The sequence below is a fragment of the Oreochromis niloticus genome, linkage group LG23, assembly GCF_001858045.2.
Source record: "Oreochromis niloticus isolate F11D_XX linkage group LG23, O_niloticus_UMD_NMBU, whole genome shotgun sequence".
Taxonomy (NCBI): Eukaryota; Metazoa; Chordata; class Actinopteri; order Cichliformes; family Cichlidae; genus Oreochromis; species Oreochromis niloticus.
The window spans coordinates 13,405,715-13,428,523 of NC_031986.2; the positions used below are offsets into that span (position 1 = coordinate 13,405,715).

Consider the following 22,809-nt stretch of genomic DNA (forward strand, 5'->3'; position numbering starts at 1 on the left):
TGGTAGGGTCGCTGACGTCTTCATGCAGGACACGGATCATGTCATCCAGCATGACAACTGCTTGGTTGTCCTTTGTTTGAACCTCTGTTTTGCTCTTATCAGGCTTATTATTATCATTAGCCTCCTCCAGTTGCTCTATGAGCTCTTTAATTGTTTCTTCATGCTGTTTTTTGTCGGCAATCATCTGTGCATGAAGTTTGCTCACCTTAGACTGGTAATAAGAAGCCCTCTTATTAGCAGCTACCAGTTTCCAGTAGAGCTCGTTCTGGTGGTTTTGGGAGGCTTGTAGTTGATGCCTGAGAGCAGCGATCTCGCAACATGAATCATACTGGACTCTGCCATGATGGGGTATAAATCTGGGATTGGGCTGATGTTGCCACGTCCCTCCCTTTGGTCCAGGGTTTTGTCCACTGGTGTTTTTCACGTTTGCCTCTGTCTCCATATTCACGTCCTCCTTTGGTTCTGACATAGGGATGGATTCAGGGTTTTCTGACATTTCTTCATTTCTCGGGTTGCTTCCATCAGCCGCGTTGTTCTGGGCTTCCAGAAGAGCCCGAGCATGCGCCCGAGTAATCGGTCGTCTGGGTTCTTCAGCCACTCTTTTCTGTTTTTGCCCCCTTTTTTTCTTGGCTTTCACGTCCACTTCTGTTTGAACTTGTGCCACAGGACGTGTTTCAGGATTTGGTGTTTGGGGTTTTTTGAGGTCAATTTTCGATCTTTGCAAAATTGTTATTTTTGGTCCCACAACCACTTCCATCTGTGCTTCTGCCATTTTATATGCTTCAGCATCTGCGTCTGTGTTTCTTTGCGTCTTCCTTATCTTGGTTTTAACAAACAGATTGTTTTCTAGTTCTGCCATCGAAGAGTCGCTACAGTTGGCTGAATTTCTCCCCTATTTATGGATTTCCAATGACAGAATGTGATGACATCACAGGCTTTGTGCCTTTGATGCTGTGATTGGATAATTCCAAACTAAAACGCCCACAAATTAATTGTAAAAAAGCCTTTTATGTTGAATTAAAACTATAAAAGCTACTCAACCAGAATTGCAGTAAAACATAAAACAAAAGCAAAACACAACTTGTTATAAGTGGTTGTTACAAACAAACCTAACCAAAGGAGAAGACGACTATTTAGTGGAAAAATATTAGACATTCTCACTCATAATAACTGTATAATAATGTAAACTAGGACATGTCGAAAACGTTGATATTTAGTTAAAGGTATTTATTAAAACTATCCAATGAGCAGCATGTTTAACTGAATGTCTGTAGGCACTGGGATCTTGGTGGTTGCCTAGGCGACAGAATGTCAGCTATGTTTTGTTTTTAATTCAGTTTCACTGGTGAAACTAAGAAACAACAGGCTGTAGAGGGAGACTTTAACAGAGCTTTACTAACTCTTACTGTCATATCCAGTGTGGACAAATCTGTATAGATTTATATTAATATATTAATCATTCATTTGAATAATCCAAGGATGCAAAATAAATATCACAGGAGAGTTTATGAGACGAGGTCAAGTTCAGAGACATAAGTTTAGCAGAGGTGAAGCCTAGAGGACAGCTGGCAGCTACACCCATGTATGACAGCACCCACCTGTCACAAACAGCAGCCTCTCCATGCCTGACTCTGCATAATTGTCAGCATCCAAGCATTTTAAATGAGTCATCATCCTCAGAAATCATCCTGTGCACAGTTGTTATGAAGAGAAAAATAAACTTTAGAGCTGAAAATCAGATATGAACCGTGTTTATGTTTGCTCTAAAGTTAAACTTTTTACCAAGAGTGGCACAGACTTTTTTGAACAAGTGGTCATTAAAGGAAATGCAGTTAAGCTTGCGTAATTGCAGCTTAAAAGTTCCAGATTTTAGCCGATGTTATTTTATCTAAAAGCCGGCTATTTCAAACCGACTGTATCCTTTGAAGAGCTAATGGCCCCCTAGATCTTTTGTAGACACACCGTTGAAAGAGACACGCTTTCCATTACTCAGATCATCTACTACATTCACAGTGTGAAGATTTAATTTGAACTACTTCCTGACAAAGAAACATGTATTCAGCATTTTCCTTTGAATTTAATTGGGTTTCTCTTTTTCTAGTTGGCAATTAAAGCTGTACTCTCCGCATTGGTTTAATCTGGTGTTTACCCGTACCCAACCCGTCCTTCTCAGGACAAATCTTTCCTCCAGAAAGGATTTCTTTTGTTTTTTATAAGTGGTAATTTGAGGAAGATTTTACCTGAGCAAGTTTTAAGAAATGAACTCACAAAGAGCGTTGTCTGACAGCAGGTTAGTTAGCTCCATAATGCACCATCATGTTCAGCTGCTCTCTGCTTCCCAGCACGGCTCCCCAGACACCTTGTTAAATTTAGACCTGAATTAACTAGGCAGCGCTGTTTGTGAGCGAGAGATTGTCGTGTATATGTAGAGCATATGTATCAGTGAGCGCTTCGTTTTGCAGCACGTAAAGGACAACATATTTCTGACCGAGACGGTCTTTAACGCAGATGATGAGCTAGATTTATACCATTTGAGTCATATTTGTGCCACATTTCTTACACACACACACAAACGTGCGCTGCCTCTTTCAGCCCACTGAGGCTGATTGGTTATGTAAGAAACAAGTGAAGTACAGGTCGCTGAGGGTTTGAGAACTCCTTTCAGGCTAATTTTAATTGATAGAGCAAAACGCAGATTATTTGCACTGCCTTTGTCATCTGCCACAGACAGCACTGCAGCACAGCAGCATTAGCAGGCCTGCAGGCTACTCTGACCTCCGCTGCCAGGTGTGACTGGTGTCTGTTGCAGTCCTGTTTATGTCCACGGTTTAAGAATGCCTCAAGGATTCAAACAAGTGCTTGAAATCCTGCAATAAGCACAGTTATTCCTATGGATAGAATGTTGTGTAACGAACAGAGACATCATGATGCAAATCTCCCAAGGTCACACAAAGGACCAAAGCATGAGAGGAGGAGTTCTGTTGATGCCGAATCGACAAAACATGAGCGACACCCATGCATATCTGCTGTATGTATGGAATATATTCGCAGTAGTGAGAATGCAACGAAGGCGGAAAATCTCCCGTTGTGTGCTACGTGTGAGAGAGGACAACTTTTCTAGACACTGTCAAGAAATATGTAATTAACCTTTAGAAACAATCATCTGAGTTTATTTCATGCACATACAAGCTGAAATGTGATTATTATGATTGAGACTAGAATCCCAAACCTCTGCTAGAGATCTATTTTGATTTATTTATGTTATACATGCAGGTGTTGGTATGTCCTTCACTTAAATATTGGCTTCATATCCTGCTCTCTTCCATCAATACTTGTGCAGACGTATGCCCTGAGTTTAAAATTTGTAGAGACTCATACATGACAGGAATTGAAACCAGGCAAAAAAAGGGTACAAAAATTCTTCTAAACACAGATAACATCATAAATTATTGTTACCTCTCAACAGATTCTGTCCATATTTAATGTGTTTGCTCACACTTTCCAGTGAACATGTTTATTAGAGGTGGGAAACCTCATCATACGATATTATCACAATATAAATTTATTGGTTTTCTTAAGTTTTGTGATATTCTGAGTATTGCAGTAACATAATGTCACTAAAATTAATTTTTTTTTAACTGCAGATTAAGTCCTCAGACTTTGTCAATAACTTAATTTTATTGGATAAAACGGATATCTTACGTCAGTTATCTTTTTGATGCAAAATGAAATTTTGAGCATACAATCACTGTCACTAAAAGCTGCTATAAATGTTACTATAAGACAGTCAGTCTGATATCAGTCTGTGATTGAATGGGGTCAAGTTGGCAATTAAAAGCACTGCTTCTGATAATACAGAAATTAACTGTGAAAAATCACATATCTGTTGCTCTCTACATAGAACGAAATTTACATTTGACTATTACAACGTTCTCAGCATCCTTCTGGTCCTATAGGAATATAATTAATCGCTCGTTAATCGCACAGAACAGTATTCACGAAGACAGTCAAGCCTGCTACAACACTTGTAAGTGCACAGTAGTAATTATTGTTAATGATTTATTCATTGGAAAGTGATCGAATTTTAATAAAGAGCCGGGACGTTTTCACTCGCGGGACAATAGACGGTTGAAGCAGCGCTGTGCATCGTTTGTACACTATAAAGTTGTCTACACCCGGACGTGTTGACACATTGTTTTTAAGTTTGCGTCTGAAGTTGGAGTGAACTTTTTATTCCTAAATGCTTACAAAGCAGTCTTTCCCACAGGATGTAAACGTGGCATTTCTCTAATTCCCATAATGCATAGCCACGTACTTCTCATTCCCGGCCATCTGCCGCTTCTTGGATTCATTTGTAGCGCGACTAGAGCTGGCTTCCAAAATACACGGTTTATCATTTATCTAAAACATTTCAGTGATAAATCTCAGAGTTTGGAGCTACTGTTGCTTTAAAGTGTTAGGAATGATAATGTGTGCGACAGAGTTGCACACAAACACACACAGAACACGGATTTCTTTCTTTCTTCTTTTTTTTTCCCCCTTTAATATACAAAAGATTCAAATGACTTGATTGCGATGATAAAACAGAGCCTGTAATTTTTGCTTAGCAGACACGCCAACCCCACCCTGATATTGCCTCTCAGCTTTGTTATTAACCCCCCGTGTCTTCGCTGCATCTCAGCATCTGTCTTTCCCCGCACTCTTCCCGTTGCGAGGAGCAGAGGTAAAAACTTATTTTCATAGCTCTCGCCGTGCATGCATTTAAAAGCAAAGCCATGCTCCCATCAGGAAATCCAGGAGTTATAGGCCTTTCACTTTATTTTATTTTTTTCTCTCCAGCAGTGACTCATCATCCTCCTTCGTGTGTCATAACAAGAAAGGAATGAGCGGTGAAAGCTGCTCTGTAAAAACCTTCTGGATGACACGTTTAGTTTCATTTTTAATACGTAAACGAGCCCGAGATGAAAGAGTGGAGGTGACACTGGTTGCGTGAGAATGTTGAGAGTTTATTTGGTTAAGACGGTGACCTTCAGAAGCACTCCTCTGGGCGTGTTGGGGGTTTTTTGCAGCTTTATCTGCGTCTGTTTGTTGGAGCGCTCCTTCAACCAATGACCTTGGCGCGAGTGTATGCGAAATATTATGTTGGATTACATGAATCACTAGGAGTTTACACTAGCCCTGCTTTTGCCTTTTAGTTTAAGCCGGACGACCTGACAGACGGGCCACTTTGAGGCGTGGTAAACACAGGTGTGACACTGAAGTAGGAGGTGTGATCATTAGTTAAGATTTCTGTAACTCCACCCAATAAATAGCTGCTAAATGTCGAGTTGTTCATTTCTTATCGTATGCACATGTGCAAACCGCCTAATATCAGGGAAAAGCCTTTGCTTACCTTGAGCTATTATGTCATCGTTTTACCTACAATTTCCAGCTCAAATACGCTGCTTTTTTAAACCTGGGAATTGGTTTAAACAGATCCTCGAAGTAAACAAGACCTTTTCGCTCACAGCAACACACAAATACGCCTCAAGTGATAGCGAAGACGAAGACAAGTGGAGTAAAATGCAGATATGCTGCCGATCAGCTGCCAGGCTCCGTATGAGGAATCGTGTATCTGCTGAATCTGTAGGCAAAGGGAAAGCTGACTGGTGCACAAAGATTTCTGGTTTATGTTTGTTGTCTGGTTGTAGTCCAAGTTTTATTGGCCTGTTGTGTTCAAGCAGGTTTTTGTCACTTGCAGGTAAACCGGGGAGCGCATTGATGGAAATGGGGCTTGTCTTTCCTTAAATGTAATCTTGAAACACTCAGCTATGGTTTGATGATTGGGGGGGAAAAAGGAAAAAAAAAATCTGTTGGGGTTCTTAAACGTATCCTGGCAGCCAGAGCAGAAGGTGTGAAATACAAAAAAGATGTGGGTGAAAAATATTTAACAGAAAGTTAATTCTAAATAAATATCCAATATGTGTGTGTGTGTGTGTGTGTGTGTGTGTGTGTGTGTGTGTGTGTGTGTGTGTGTGTGTGTGTGTGTGTGTGTGTGTGTGTGTGTGTGGTGTGTGTGTGTGTGTGTGTGTGTGTGTGTGTGTGTGTGTGTGTGTGTGTGTGTGTGTGTGTGTGTGTGTGTGTGTGTGTGTGTGTGTGTGTGTGGAGTCATTTTCAGCGTCTCCCAGTTTCTTGCTGTGTGATTAATTCACTCAAAACATTTTCTGTTTGTTTTTTTTTTACCGTCAGTCATTCCTAACACCCTCAAGGTCTCCCCCAAGACCCCGCCCCCAGTCATCTCAGAGGGAGGTGACCTAACTCTTTCCTGCAACGTCACCCGGGAGCTCATCCACCCCACCTACCTGTCTGTCACCTGGTCGGTGAAGAAGGGGACGACGTCAGAGGAGATTTTGACGTTTGGTCCTGATGGAGATGTGGTCACGGGGTCCAAGTTTGCCCGGCGTTATGCGGACGGAGGCATCCGGTTGGTCCCTGGCAGGAATGGAGTGTTTGAACTGGTGATTTCCAGAATGACGACGTCCGATGAAGGGAATTATGAATGCAACGGGACGGAGTGGACGCACGAAAGTGGAGGAAATTGGATAAAAATCGTGGAGAGTACCAAAGAGATGGGAACCGTGGCAGTTACTCCTACAGGTAAGAGTTGCACTGTTAGTCGCACAGCTAATGCTTTCTTTTGGTTAAATTAACTATAAAAAAACCCCCCTAAAACATGCTTTTGCCAGACAGATGTATTGTATTTCACTGTAGTGGATGCATGCTGCCCCTAGCTGAGCCTAGTTCTGAAGGAGGTCACTTCCTGTTAAAAGGGAGTTTTTCCTTCCCACTGTCGTCAAGTGCTTGCTCATAGTTGGGGTTTTCTCTGTATTATTGGTCTTTTCCTTACATTATAAACCGCCTTGAGGCGGCTGTTGTTGTGCTTTGACGCTGTATAAATAAACAGACTTTGAAATGTGTTATGAAAGATGTCCTGTATCTGTCCTTCTGCCAGTGGAGCTGAATCACTCTGTTAGAGAAGATGCTCTGCTGCCTGTGCAGTAAGTGTTGCAGAGGGCGGTCAGGATTTTACACGATTGTTCGCTGACCTCCTTTCACAGACAGAGACGGCCTTTCTTATTACTTCATTTAGTCTGATTGGCTGATCAGATGGTGCGCAGCATTGTGTTTGTAGGTGGCATGAAAGTGTGAGGTGAACACGAAGGGAGACAGCACAGTTCCCTGTGGAGCTCCAGTGCTGCACAGAGTAATGCATGGGACTGTGGAGATGGTGGATGTGTGTTTACTGACATTTCCTGTAGCTTCTCTCTCTAAACGCTCTCGAGGAATCAAAGGAGGCGATCCTCACCGAGCAGCTGTCTGCAGCATATAGTGTGTCAGATTCAGTCTGTATGCAAACTGCAGCAGGTCAAGACTTGTCTCTGCGTCACCTTCATCACATGTGATGTGAAGGCAACTGGTTAATAACCGTTAAGCTGTGATGGTACAGGAACCAGACGGGACGGTTTCCATAAAACCGATGTGTTCCCCTGTTTCAGGCTGAGGTTGTAAATGTGACTCAGGATCGCTAACAGCTGAGCTCGGGGCTGACACATTCAGGGCCTGCAGCCTTGCTCTGGTGGATTTTCTCCAGCTGTCTCCTAACCTGGCCAAAAGTCACAGAAAAGCCGGATTGTGCTTCTAAGATGTAAACCCCACCCTTCCTCAGACCTTTGAGAGCGTTTCTTCAGCTTCGTCATTGCTGTGTGCCTCTCAGTATTTCCCACTACACTGTTCACGCATCCATCCGTACACCCTCACTGCTAATAATACCAACGTTCACACTTCGTGGTTTTCTCTTTTTTGTTTTTCTTACTTTCATAATTTTGTCACATTTAATCATTCCTGGCTTCAGTCTGCATCTCTCTGACTTTGGAGCCAGGCTGTGACAACGTTGGCTCGACTGGGAGTGCGTAATGTTGAGGAGTGATAGATCAAGTGGACGCTAATTTTAACAGCGAGGTTTATTCATACGGATATGATGCTTATCAACATCAGATACAAGAGGAAGGTTTAAAAGATGCGGGTGAGATGAACTGAAATAAAGGACAGGTGGTGAAGCTGGTGGAGGCAGGTTGAATGGTTTAGATGGGACACCAGGGATAGTTAGAGATGGAGGCAGATGATCTTCTGTGGCAGCAGTGAAAACAAGAAGAGGCTTAACTAATGAGATACAGTAACATGTAATTCCACAAGTTTAAAGACTTCAAAATAAGATGTTTCTGGACAACATGGCAAAGACGTGCATTTCTTTGTCTCCAGCACTCCACACAGGCAGCTTGACTGCAAGCGACCCAGGCATACCACGCTAATGCTCGAGCTTATTGCTGTTGACACAGACTTGTGACTCTGACCTGCGTGGTCTGCTTTAATTCACATTACCGAAAAACCATAGAATCATACCTTTGACTTATTTGTTGAGAGGAGTTGTCGGAGAGTAGCAGTTAATTAAAAAAGGGCCACGAAAGTGAACAGTTTATTAGATTTCTTCATGCAGTCTTCTGAAAAAGTGAACATTAAAATCTGAACACCTTTACATGGAACTTGAGCGATTTTCATACAAGTGGTGGGGACTACTACTGTTCAGATGTAAAGATATAATCAATAAGTAAAGCAGGGATGCCAAACATCGTGGGCCACATACAGCTTACTTTGACTTTGAGTGGACTGACCCAGTGAAAATCCCTTTATATCAGTGTAAAGAAGTTTAACTACAAATTTAATCTATGAGATGTTAGAATATAAGAAAAATAAGTGCAGTTTGATAAGTATGTCTCAGGGTTTGTTTGGGGTTTTTTGCATAACAAGGAAATAAGTTAACGAAATCTGTCGCTACAACTCTTTGTCTATAAATTATGAGAAATAAATGTGTGAAGTTAAAGATACAGCTCTGACAGCTCATCGCTGTTATTTAACTGTTTATTACTGATGTAATAAGAATGAATGAGTGGACATCCGACAATCCATCAAGCGGTGCAGCTCCGTAGCTTACCAGAGTCGAACTAAAACATTTTTTGACAGATTGCTGAGCGCTGTGTATCACATAAAATCGGTTCGCGGTCATCAAGCACAACCAGAATTCATACAAAAGGCGCGCAGTCAACTTTTGAGAAGATGAAAGGATTTCAGGCCGTGCATGGCGTTAGCGTGGCTAGCTCGTTAAAACGTTGACACCGTCCAGCCCCACGCACGGGACGATGCGCAGTAACTCATTAACAGAGATTTGCCGTGTCCATCTTGTCGCTGCCTGCAGGTGAAGCGATGGGGGAGGAGGGGCAAGGTCGAGTAACGCTGCGTAAAGACAAAAGTGGACGAAAGAGAGGCAAACTTGCGGCTCCGCAACTATAATTATAACGTAACATAGACTATATCGATATAAAGGATATTGTCACATCTTATATCTCATATAAAAATATATCGATATTTTTAAGAAACTTGATATATCGCCCAGCTCTAGTCTGAAATTTATCCAAAGTGATCCAGTGGCCGGAAGTCTTTGCTCCGGAGACCGATTATGGCCCCCGGGCCTTATGTTTGACGCCTGTGATATAAACACATTATGGGGCTTTATACACTGAGCTGTGTAAAGTCTGATCAGGTTTATCAACTAATTATGGGTAACACAATTTTTTTTTTTTTTTTTTTTTGCTGCATAGAGTTTTATCTTTCTTTAACAGTCCTCGCACCTCTGACGGTGTTTCTGAGGTGAAATGCACGACTCTTAACACTTACAGAGAAATCTGCTTACTTATTAATTACTCAACTCTTTTTTTTTTTTTTCTTTTTTTTTTGTCGTCTACTTTTTTCAGCCACAGCGGTTAGTGATTTGTTGCCCGGCCTCAGCTTCGTGCGTTTGTCCTTCCCTCGGACAAAATTTAAATATCTTTTTTGGGATAATTGAAAAGGAAGCTGGCCGGTGGTTATTCAGGCTTCAAAAGATCCTTTGAAAAAAAGCCGAGGGTCATCAGCAGCAGTGCAGTGCGCCGCTTCCACGTGAGTCTGTGCGCACAGGTTCCCTGCACATCCCCAGCAGGGGAGGGATCAGTACATAATCCTCGAATCTGCTTCCTGATTTGGGATAAAAGATATTTAGTATGCATACTTAATGTGCAGATCTGTGAGCTGCTGTTGGATGTTTAACTTTGGTTTTTAACGGCAGTTCGCAGCAGCGGTCGTATCAGGACACAATGCTCAGCAAAGTGTAGAGAGGAGCCCCACGATTCCCTGTGAGCAAGTAGCTTGCGACAATGCCCGGAGTGAAATTGGAAGAAAGTCAAGGATGAGAGGGGCGGGGAGGGAGGGGACATGGGAGAGTTCTCCCTCTGTTGTGTGGCTGTCTTCATTTTAAAGGAATCTCCTCCTCTGTGAACCGCTCGTCTTTTCATTCTCTCTGCCTGCCTCGCTCTCTCCCAGGGGGTTCACGACCCTCATTGGCTGACCATAGAGGCCCCTATGTGCACAGACACACACACTTTCTCTGTCTCTCACGCTCATCGGTGTGGTTGCTCTGGTCACCATATCTTATATCTATCCAGGTTGCCATATCCTCTTAAGTGCTGCACAACACACAGGGGTTTGTAATGAAACCAGTGATGAGCAGCGCACAGACACACACAGACACACAAACAGGTCTCGGTCTCAGGTCCATTGTGTCCCAGTCTCTTTATATTGACTTACTGACTTGAGTAAAGAGGATGAGAAAAGTCAAACAGAGTGAGCTTTGTCTCTTTTGTCCGTTTCCAGACACCATACAGACTGTTTTTTTCTCCCCCATACTGCTGTTTATGTTGTCACTGGAGATGATATTTACAAGCCCGATCCAATCTTTGGGTTTAAAGATACATTTAAAAAAAAAAAAAAGAAGAAGTAGGCTGACAGCCATTTGTAATTGGCTACCCCCCCCCCTTTCTTTTTTTTATTAGTAGACAGACCTGCAGAAAGGTTTCTTCAGCACCTCTGCTTAACAATGCTGTAGGAGCAATCACATACACCCATGCACTGCTCTAAATGTTTTTCTGTTATCTCATGACTGATATGACGAGGATGTACAGACTGTGCTGTTACATCCTGTTTCATTCCAAACTATAATGGCACTTCCCACTTTCGTTAAGATTAGAATCAGCCAGTTGGCCAATTTGCTTATTCATATAACTGTCATACTAAATGAGTCACAGGTGTAGTGTTTTTGGCTTTGAATGGGACTTTGTGCTTACGTGTGCTGTCACCGCCCAGCTGGTTTGTGTACATAAAGGAAGTGTTTCCCACAGGTTAATTGTATTTGCGGTGGTTTCGGGAACAGGTGGGCGTGCAGACATGGGCACTTTGCTTACTTAAAGGAATAATCAATAATACTATGCGTACTCTGTAAAGAAATAACTGTGCATTAATTAGCTGCCTCTCCAGCGAGTTGCCCTGGCTCACATTACCACCTTGACGTGCAGTTGCAGACGGTCGTTGTTCTGCCCTGCAGCATCGACGAACTCAGTGTAGTGACACATGAAAGCAGATCTTCACAAATTAGTCATCCAGCTGTTGGATGAAAACTAGTCGATCAATCGCATCATTGATCTATGAAAAAACAAGGCTACCTAAGTAGATGTGTGGATGTAGATGTAGAAAACACCTCATTTAACAAAATCTGTGCCTTTCCCTGTTGTCTCTGACTACCTGTTAACATGAAAATGCTCATTATTCTTCAGTAAATGAAATCTCAATTCATAAAAAGAGTCATGAGATGTGTTTGTTTTGGTTGGTTGGATCAGTGCGAGGACAGAGACTTGAAGCATTTCATTGTCCTCATGCAGCGTTTTCTTAAGATTGATTGACTGATGCCGTGTCTGTCCTCTCAAGGTCGTTCCCTCAACGTGAAGGCCTCACCCTTCTCCTCTCCCTCCTCCACCTCTCTCGTCCTCTCTCCTGGCAACTCGCTGACCCTGATGTGCGGCGTCACCGCCGACAACCTGCCCGCCCTCTCCCTGGAAGTGTCCTGGCTGGCCGACGGCCGTGAAATCATCACCATGGATCGCAGTGGGGTGGTGATCTCAAACACATCCTCCAGCGGAGCGCAAGGAAAAAAGGGGGAGGCGAGCCTGGAGCGAACAGAAGCCGGCGACTACAGGTTGGCGGTGAGGGGGGTGAGCAATGAAAACGGAGGGAACTACACCTGCCGCATCCGAACGTTCATCAATCAAGAAGGACGGAGGTGGTACATGACAGCAGAGAAGACATCCAACCCTGTGACTGTGAAGGTCTCTGAGATCAGTGAGTGTTTTCCACAGTGTTTTTTCTTGTTTGTTGCCACACTATATGTCTCATCTTCATATAAGGTTTCAAATGAATGAGTTGAGCTTAAAGGACCAAATCAGTAATGAGAAGGAAAGATTAAATAATCTTTTTAAAGTGGTCCTATTGTGGTTTCCATTATTGTTACACTGCAAAACTGGTGGTTGTCCATATAAAGCTCCCAGGTACCAAGTTTTTTCTATTCTCGGCTCTGTGTGATGTCAGACAATGTGTATCATCTCTAGCACATGGGTCTGCCCTTGAGTGGAGAAGCCCCACCTACCTTCTGTTTGCCAAGGTCAGCCAATCAGAAGCAACTCAAAGAAGTCCAGACGCTTTTCTTTGCAAACTCCTTTGGCCAATCAGAAGAATGTTTGCAAAAAGCTGGAGAGCGAAGGACAAATAAAGACAAATTATTTTTTTAGTGTAACTCATGCAAACATACTGTGTTAGAGATGAAAGGTAAAAATATGGAGATGGAAATGAACATAGGTCTTCTTTAAGTTCCTCAAATAATTTAATTTATTTGTAATAACAGGCTCTCAGAGGACTGTAAAATGAACTTTACTGGGAAGACTGGGACTTCTTTCTGCTTGTAGCACTGTGTGCGCCTGGGATCAGGATTTCTTTCCAGCACAAAAGCACATTGGTTTAGAGAAGAAAAAGGGGAGACACCCCGTTCTGCTCTGCTGTGAGTGAAGCTGGGAAATGCCACCCTGATGTGCTGCTAAAACAATCAGTAATTTATTGGTTATTTTAAGCGTTTCACTGTCTAAATCCTCTTCTCGTTGAGTGATCTTGTTGGCTGTTTTTTAATTACAGCTTCAGTTCCTATGATGGATTTGAATTGCTTCTGGACGTGTTCTGAGCTATGATGCTTGTTTTGTTTTGGTAGACGGTTTAAATTGTGACACAGCAGATGTCGTGCTCTGTCTGTTGGCTTATTGATTTTTGCATAAAACCAATATTGACTGACTCTTTCTCAACTTTCACCTTATCAGCAAACTTTAAATTTTCCTACTCTCGACAAACAGGAAATGTGTGTGTAATGGCATCTCCTGGGCTGTGGTTGGCTAATTTTTCTTAAAGGAGTAGTTGGGGAAAGTAACAGTAAGAAGCCATGTGCACGTTTCTCATGTATGATTTCATGAGGTGTGGATGTGTAACAGTGGTGCTACAGATGAATCTTGAGTCTCAAGGGGGGGAATCTCTTTAATCCCCTCGTCAGCCTGTCGACTCCTGCTGTGAAGACAATTGATTAGTCATGCCTGTCCTGCTCCGTGTACCTCCGGGTATGCTGTTAGTGTGTCTGGGTACATGTGCACGATGCTCTGATCCTGCTTCTAAAGAGCAGTGATGTCAAACCCAGTTGACACAGCAATCAATTACTGGCGTGGTGGGTGGTCTCTCTGTCTATCCATCTTTCCCTTCTCTATTTCCATCCTGCTCTCACTGTGTTTGAATTTCACTTCATGTTGTATTTAAATATAGCTGGCATGCTGGGAAGGTTATCTGTGTCATGCAGTTAGTCATGGAATTGGTTTCTTTGTTTCATCCATAGCTGAAAAATATTAGGATGCTCATTCATACAGTCATGGTAAGTATATATACATATCAGTAAAAAAAAAAAAAAAAATAATAATAATCTTATGCTTAGAAACTCTTAAAATGAGGTAAATAAATCTTCAGCGGAACTACAAACATGACATATGATACTATTATTTATTTATTTATTTAACAAAAATTAAGCCAAAATACAGAAGCAGAAGCAAATCAAAATGTAGAAGCAAAATGCAGAAGCCAAAGTGCAGAAGGATGTAATGTAGTACGCACACCATTACTACAGTTTGCAGGTCTGGAGAATTCAGGTTTGTTTTAACACAGTGCCAAGAAGGAAAGAAGTCATCAGTGATCTTAGAGAAGCATCATAATAAAGGGTTATAAGGCAATTTCCAAACAATCCAAAGTTCATCCTTCTACTGGTTGATGCTTCCGGCAGTGGACGTCCTATCAAATTCACCCCAAAGGTCGTGCAGTGCTCACAGAAACAGTTCCACAGCTTCTTTTCTCTCAAAAGAACATGACAGCATTGCTACCAGTTTATAAAGCTGCATCTGAACAAACCACAAGAATGCTGAAACAATGTCCTTTGGATGGACGAGACCAAAGTGTAGATGTTTGGCCATGATGCACAGCACCACATTTGGTGCACACAGGTCCACACTGGACCTGGCCAACACACTCCACACCATGTTTGAGATTGTTTTTTCTTTTTTTGACTTTATCAACTAGGGATTGAAGGTGACTTTTGACTTTTTCTTTTTTTTTTTTTTTTTTTTTTTTTTAAAGCCGCAAAGGCCGTCTTTCAAGGGCAGATGCAGGTTTTACCACAAAAAGTCTGTTTGGTGCAGACTTGGGTGGTCCAGGCAGAACCAACCTGGAAAAATGTACATAATCAATGGAAAAAGCGAATGAGGGTTTATGTATGTTGTACTTCTTCTAAATTGACCTTGTTGACCCAAATACTCTTTTCAGCAAGGTCAACCACTCAGAATTTTATAAAAGCAAGACACAACAACAGTGTCACGCAGGAAACAGAATTACTTTGTTCTGATAATGGATGAAAGACAAAAACAGAATTTAGAATGAAATTAAGTGAAATTAACTTCCCATCCATAATATTTGGTGTTAAATTTTTCCTAAATACCATCTAAGAGGGCTCTGTTGTGTAGTGGTTAACATCTTTACATTGCATGCAAGAAATCCCCAGTTTGACTCCAGTAAGAGACACCAACCAACCTCAAGAAGGGTTCAAGGTTTGGGTTAAGAAGCAATGGGCGCGCCAGGAAGGTGTAAAATCTTTGCCTCTTGGGAACTAAGGGATCAGCCAAAAGAAAGTTTAGTGTATAACGTCTACAACAATGGTGAGCTAAATCTTTGGTTTGTTAGCCAAGCCATCCTGCTCGATTGTGGCATCTCTGGTATTCAATACTGATGTAAAAGTCCTGTTATAACTGATCATAAGAACAGCTGAATTTCTGACAAATTCCCCAAATCCCAGATCTTAATGAAAGAAACAGACTATAATGAATAAATAAAAATTTGTTACATAAGCACTCTTATTTCATCTACTGTACTATATTTAATGGTTTGGGGAATTCCCAGGAAGTGCTTTGGCAGATCGACTGGCTAAAAGTTTGAAAAGCCCAAGTGTTGGTTTATTTCAGGAAAGAGGCAATTAGTCTTTTTGTCCCCATTTCGTTTTCGGAGAGCATAAAAGACCCTTAATGATATTCATGGAGTCCAGTTTGCTTTGGTGCTTCTTGGCTGTAATATTGTCAGCAAGGATCAAAAGCACCTCGTAGTCCCATAATCCCTCTACGGAGTTTGGGGGACGTGGTTGCCAGAAAACGCTTACATCAAAAGGAAATCGGAAACATTTCAGCATTTACTGGACGTTCAACTAACAAGTTAATAACCCATAAATCCCTGAACATTGCGATGGATTTGGCACAAGAGGTTCATGCTGTTGCTGGATTCTTCAGTCTACTTGCCCGATTTCTAAAAATATTAGAATTCAAATTCATTTCGGTCCAGTTCTGCTTTATTTATTATAGCTCCAAATCAGAACAACGGTCACCTCAAGGTGCTTTATACTGTAAGGCAAAGACCCTATAGTAATGGAGGGAAAACCCCCAACAGTCGGACGACTCCCTATGAGCAAGCACTTGGTGACAGTGGGAAGGGAAAACTCCCTTTTAACAGGAAGAAAGGTCCAGCAGGACCAGACTCAGGGAGGGGCAGCCATCTGCTGTGACTGGTTGGGGATGACGGGAGGGAGACGTGACAAAAGACACACTGTGAAAGAGAGCCAGAGATTAATAATTACTAATGAATAAATGCAAAGAGAGTGACAAGAAATGCTCAGTAGTCAGCTATTGCTTCATGGGTGACTCAGCCTTAACAGCCGCCTTTGCTTTATCACTTCTTGGTTTGCACCCAGTTTTATGGCCAGCCTTTGGAGAATTTAGCTGGGCTTTCCTTTCCCGTATCCAACGTGTGGATCAGAGAGAGAATGTGGAATCCATATCCTGGTGTGCTTTAAACAGTTGGAAAAGCAGGTTCATTTAGCTTTGCTAACAATGTGCAGAAGTTGGATAATAAAAGCTACAGGGTGTCATTACTGTTAGCTTAAAATCTAACAGTATATCAACCAGGCCGGCTTCAGAATGTGACTTTGAATGTGTGTTGTTCCTGTTTACTCTAGCTGCGCACATGAATTATAAAGGCGCAGGGTGCCTGTTGTATGCTTTGGAACCACTGAACACCCCCCCCCCCCCCTTGATTGCAGTGCCCTCTTTCTTCAAAATCTTTAGACAAATTGTACTGTTACAAAAACAAAAGCAAACAGGCAGATTTGTTCCAGCTACACGTGTTCAGCACTGGGCACATCTTTGTTTTAAAGACAAGTTATCGTCAAAGGTTGGCCTGAGTCGACGGTGCGAGCAAGTGATCAGAGCTGGCGACGTCCAGCATGTTAAAAACAGCTAATGGCTTTGTTTAGACTAAGGCAGGTCTAATGTACATGCACGTGGAGCAGTTTAGTAGGATTTCTTTATATGTATTTAGTATAAAACACATGTTATACTAACAAAATGCTTTGAAAGCAAAGGGAAGCCATAGGCTGTAATGCACCAGTTCCTGGGGTTACAGTTAAATTCTGGGAATACTTGAGCATTTAAGGGGGAAAAAATATTTGCTGTAAGCTAGTGCACAGTCTTATGGTGTAGTCCAGCTATTAAACTACAATATATCTAAACGACAGCCGGTCAGTCTCAGTGGACGGTACAGTGTGCCTCTGCTAGCTGCAGGACATCCTGTAAAGTATGTCAAAGGCAGCCTTTAGTTAAACGAACAGCCATCTCTTTTCCAAACTCAAAAGATTCCTCAAGCCCGGAGGATCCGTGTTACATTTGCAAATATCAGCGAAGCTTTGCGGGCACACGCATATCAAAGTCAGCCCGCATGAGGGCACAGTATCGAACGGCACCATCAAGGACGTCGTCTCGCTTTCCAACGTAACCGTTTGCATGTGTTTGTGTTTACGTGTGTGTGATAGCACTCAGATTTATCTGCATGCTTCCTCTGCGTGTGTGTGTCTGCTGAGTGGTTTACAAGTGTATGAGAATGAAAGTAGGTTTGTTGAAGGCGCTCTCCGGAGAAATAAGTGCCACATACACACGCACGCTTCAAACACTGTCTTCAGTGTGTTTGTGTGTCCCACATACTGAGGGTCTGAGGCGGTTCTCACTGGTGGAACTCTTACATGCTGGCCTGAGGGTATACATTCCTTCATACTGCGTCTGCTGAAACACACACACTAACATTTCTAATTGACTATACAGAAGCTCATATACTCCAAACCCGTTCCTCTCAAGTTTTTCTGTGCGCGCGTGCACGTTGGTGTGTCTCTCCGTGTGTTGTCAACCAGTCAGCTCCTATTCAATTGATGTGCGGCCTTGAGGATTGCCCCTTCTTCCCACGATGCTTTGCTACAGGCTCACCCTACCACGAAGCGCAAAAAAAAAAAAGAGTTGGAGAACTTGTTTAGGAGTTTCCCCACGGCAGGAACACGCACAGACTCACACACAGATACACACGGAGTTAAAGAGGGTGTAATTTGTCTCACCCTTGGCTACACTTCCCCTATGTGTGCACGCGTTGTGGTGTCAGCTGGAGTTACTGTCAGTAGGACCACTTTACTGGAAAAAAGACATCTTGTAGTTCATGCAAACTATTAAATTTTGTGTATTTTATGAATATGCGCAGCAGTCATGTCTGCATACCACGCAGATATGGATCTCTGCACATTCGCTTTGAATCTGTGAATCATTTTGGTCTCTAAGCTGCTGTTTCCAGATTATCTAAACCACTTCATTTGAAGGTAAACTAAAAGGGTTTGTGCACACAGCTGTGGCACGTATACTTCAAATTTCAACCAGGAAGCCAGGCACGAAACTGAGACAGTTTGGTCAGTCATTTTTAACAAGTCCTGTGCAGTAACATGTCTGCTTGACCTCTTTGCTTCATATCACCTCTTTTAGTGGAAGAATAAATATAAAGATGAAAGAGTAGACTAAAAATCATTATCAGTAAATTTCTGCAGCAAAAATGGTTTTAGTAGTCTTCATGTAACCCTTACAGCGCGCCTCACAGATCCGATAGCTAAAGGAACATGTTCACCCTTTCTACAGTGTCATATGACACTGTTGGGAGGAGGAAAGACAGGTGGCTGTAGTCGTGTGTGGCTGTTTGCTGTCAATTTGTAGCAAGAATCCGGTAGAGCAACATGTACTGGCTGCGTGCATGGATACATGGAAAAGCCAGTATATGCATATGAGTCAAAGGCATCTGATCTCAAGCTGAACTAAAGGAGCAGCTCAGAACTTTGATTCTTGTCACTTGTTTTGATTTTTATCTCCATCTTGAGCTTGAGCCAGTGGATTTCTCACATAGAGGGTAAATGGCAGATGTCTATGCTTTTCCCAGCATTTTATTGCAATAAGCCAAACAGTCGAGCTGCTGTGGTTTTCCTGCACACACTTATCTCATGAAAAAAAAAAAAAAAGCTTTGTTCATTGAGATTTAATGAGGGATGATCTGGCGTTATTGGGTTGTGATCTCAAAATAAAGATTAGCATTCACACATCTCTGGTGTTGGAGAACAGAGATGCGAGCTGTTCGTTAACCACTTGATCTTTTTTTTTTCTTCTTTTACAGTCAGTCTCTGAGCACAGGACAGAAAATGAGCAGCTGAAATCTCGTTTCTCTGCTGCCTGCCTGGCCTCGTGCCACGGCACAATGAGGAATTCAGTATTATGTGTGAACCTCTGTGTGTTTCAGCTGCCACTCCACACTGAGAGGAGTCAGTGGAGGTAGTTGAACCACTTGGGGGAGGTCACAGACCCACTCAATTGGATGTATGACTGAGAGGAGACAGTGAGACCTCTCTGCAGACAGGATGGAGAGGCTCAGCCTTCCGGCTGAGATGTGAATGTCAGGTGGTGCCATTTTCAGTGGAAAAAGCTCTGATCATCCAACTGTACTGGCACCAAACAAGCTGTTATCAACCAGCTGATAAACATACCGGAGCATTTAGCAGCTAAAGGGGCAGATCTTCTTCCAGCAACAAAACGCAGATTAAAAGAGAAACTGCTGGAAACACAGTCGAGTAACTTCCTCTGTGTGTGCTGAATGTAGAAACAGGCAACACTTTGCACACAGGATTCCTGTGAAGCTGCATTAATACATCATTGTTAGCTTGTAAAATACTGGAGCCTCATTTGTTGTAATTACCGTGTAAGGCAGCTTCATTCTTATAAGATTTGCAAGAGATCAGGCCTGTGCTATAGGATCTACTTGCAATAAAAGATGGATGTGTCTATGATGTGTTTTAGATGTGCCAGTGATAAATTGTCTGTCTGATAACCAAGTTTTATTGAAAGTAGCTAGTAGAGCAGGGCGATATGACCAAAAATATTTATCACGATATACATTTGAACATTTGCGATAACGATATAACTGACAATATAATTGACACGAGACAAAATACTTTACAACTCCACAGCTTTATTAGTGCAAAAAAACCCCATCAATGTTTTTTCACTTAAACAAGCAGCTGTTTTTTATGTGCATTAAAGTTATATAAAAATGTAACAGTGCAAATGCAAATTCCTTGCTGACAGTTTAATCAAAAGGCATTTCCAGTGGAAAGTGGCCGACATATCCTCAGCATAACCATGTATAATATCCACAAAACTTAAAAAGAGGTTATACACACACAATAGGGTAACATTATGTTGAAGCACAGTACGTATCACTCCGCGAGGCTCCTGCCTACGATAGCCGTAATGCTCCGACAATCCATCAAGCGGTGCGGGTTCGTAGCTTAGCAAAGTCGTACTAAAACATTTTACAGATTTTCGAGCGCCGTGTTCCACATAAAATCGTTTCGAGGTCAGTAAACACAACCAGAATTCATACATAAGGCACACGGGATTATAAGGGACACTGTCGATTTTCAGAAAAATCAAAGGATTGATTTTAAGTGTGCCGTATTTCCAAACAACACGGTAATAACGACGGCCCGCTAGCATGCTCTACCAAAAATAGTGCTTTGTTGTGTATCTGATGGATGAAAGCCAAACCAGTTCCACACCACTGAAGTTGCAGCATTTTTACAAACCAATTCTGGTTCATCCGTTTCATTCAACGATCCGCTTTCGCCCTTCTCATTCTCCGTCACCGCCTTGCTTTTTCCGCCATGTGCGTATGAAAACAAAGGCACTGCTCATACGCGTTTTACCCATATTCTATTGCAGTATTTCATTTTCTTATCGTTGCCCAACATTATACCGGTATTACCGTGAGCGGTATGATATGGCCCAGCCCTAGTAGCTACCTTCCATAGTTGTCATGAACTGTTTTTTGTAAGATCTGGAAAGAGTTGTTTAGCCTTTTGCTAAATACAACAACCAAACTGACTCCTCACTAGCTCTCAAAGAAGCTCTAAAATCTTGTCCCTTACCTACTGATTCTGTACATTAATTTGCGTATGTTGAGGTTTTGCAGACATGTGACCGTTAACTTGTCCGCCATTTTGGTTGTGTGACAATCATGGTGGCAGAGTCAAGTGAAAAGGGGCCAGACCACATGTGCATGGAGCATCTGACATCCACCAATGGTGAGGGGAAAAATAAGCATTCACTGACGAGTGTTTGCCAGGTTAATTGCAATAGCTGGAAGGTCAATAGCTGAAGTTGATGGATGGACTGGTTCTTATCTAATGGTTTTCTGCTCTACTTGAGCATGCAAAGCGCTTTACAACATTTATAACACGCCCCACTCACACAGGCATTTTTTCCTAAGTGCTTTCTATCTGACATTCACACACACTCATACTTGCGGTTCAGTATCTTGCCCACGGATATTTAGGTATGCAAGGTATTTAAACTGGTGACTGGAGCAGCGATGAAAGGAACCACCAGCCTTCTACCACCTAAGCTCCAGCCACTCCCAACTAGGTGTGTCCCAGTCACAAAAGCCTCGAGACTAGTCGGTGAACCCCTGGCACCTATCGATCGCTTAAGAAAAATGTGTACCTGCGATCAGCTGGCAGAAATCCTACAACTGCTTTTGTTGCTTTCAGACTGCCACAATCGCCCACAGTTTGCAAGGAATACACGCCTGGACTTGTCTACAAACTCTCACTTGTTACACGCCGGTTGCTATTGAAAGTGCAACAGATTAAAGATAAAAGGCAAAATATTTTCAGAGGTGTTTGCGTTTGCACTTGGACCAACTTGTACTACTGCTACCAGTATAGCAAATAGTGTAAACTAGCAACTCCTCTCCTAGCAACCAAAGAAACCACAATGAGTTTTGTTGGTTCACCACCTTCTTTCTGGTCAGTTTTACCTAGCGACTGCCGACAAACTCCAGGAACGAACTCACCAGCCAGTCACACACTTTTTTTCATCGCAACCAGAGATGCATGACATTCCACACGCTGGACACTTGACATCATGCCAGAAACCTGATTAAATAATTAGCTCTTGGTTGATGTTCTATCAATTTCCATGGATGTTTTTTTCAAATTTTCCTTTAATGTTTAACTTTATTGTAAAATTGCACTAACAGGAATTAAAAGTTGTATGTGATTCATTGGGGAAAAAGAAATGCAAATAAAGAGGACGTTGTGTTTCCTCAAACTGTGTTGATGCTGCCGAGTGTTTGTGTTGTGGGTGTCCGTAGCTTAGGGAAGTATGGTTGGCTATCATTCTTGGGGATGGTGGTTTTAATTCCTGCCCACATGTTGAAGCTTATAAGCAAGACACTAAATCCCCAGTTGTTTCCAGCATATGTTTAAATTGGAGAAAAAGTAAGTAATTTTAAACGAGTAATGTTCCAGATTCATTTTAATGATCTGAAAACTGTAATTAGTCTCTACTTTGTGGGTAAGGGTTGCGTGAATAAGAGAGTTAAGCTTGGTAAACTTTGTTTCGTACAGGATTAACTGTATGACTTTTTCTCCCCTAAGGAAAGTGTTTAAGATGCTTCCTGCTGCTTTCCGGCAGTTTCCTACACTCGGTGAAAATTTATCCTTCAGTAAAATGAAAAGCAGCTAAATTAAGGAGGTTGTGCATGGCCACGGGCTGCAAGAAGCTCCACTCTGTGGTTTTGTGATGTTTAGCATCTATAGAGTTAAGTATCTGTCTTTCTAGCTGGAGAGCTCGAACGTTCATTCTCTGAACCCCTGCAGTTTTATTGTGCCCTGGCATGATTTTCACCTCGCCATCAGTTTGAGGTGTATTTGTCCAAATTAATGTAAGCCCTCTTAGAGATTCAGTGTCCAAATGCGAGTGTCTTATCCGACATTAGTAGTTGTCTGAGCTGTAAACGTGATATCAAAAGCACATCTGTTCAGTGTCA

At 42.2% G+C, this 22,809-nt stretch overlaps 1 protein-coding gene across 1 annotated transcript in view; it reads left to right on the top strand.

The window, feature by feature from the left end:
* ptgfrnb (prostaglandin F2 receptor inhibitor b) overlaps window positions 1-22,809 on the top strand; it is a 79,448-nt gene that overhangs the window by 11,403 nt on the left and 45,236 nt on the right. The window contains exons 4-5 of the mRNA XM_005460662.4: window positions 6,229-6,636; window positions 11,887-12,297. Of these exons, the coding sequence (XP_005460719.1) occupies window positions 6,229-6,636; window positions 11,887-12,297 (819 nt within the window). The remainder of the gene's footprint in view (window positions 1-6,228; window positions 6,637-11,886; window positions 12,298-22,809) is intronic.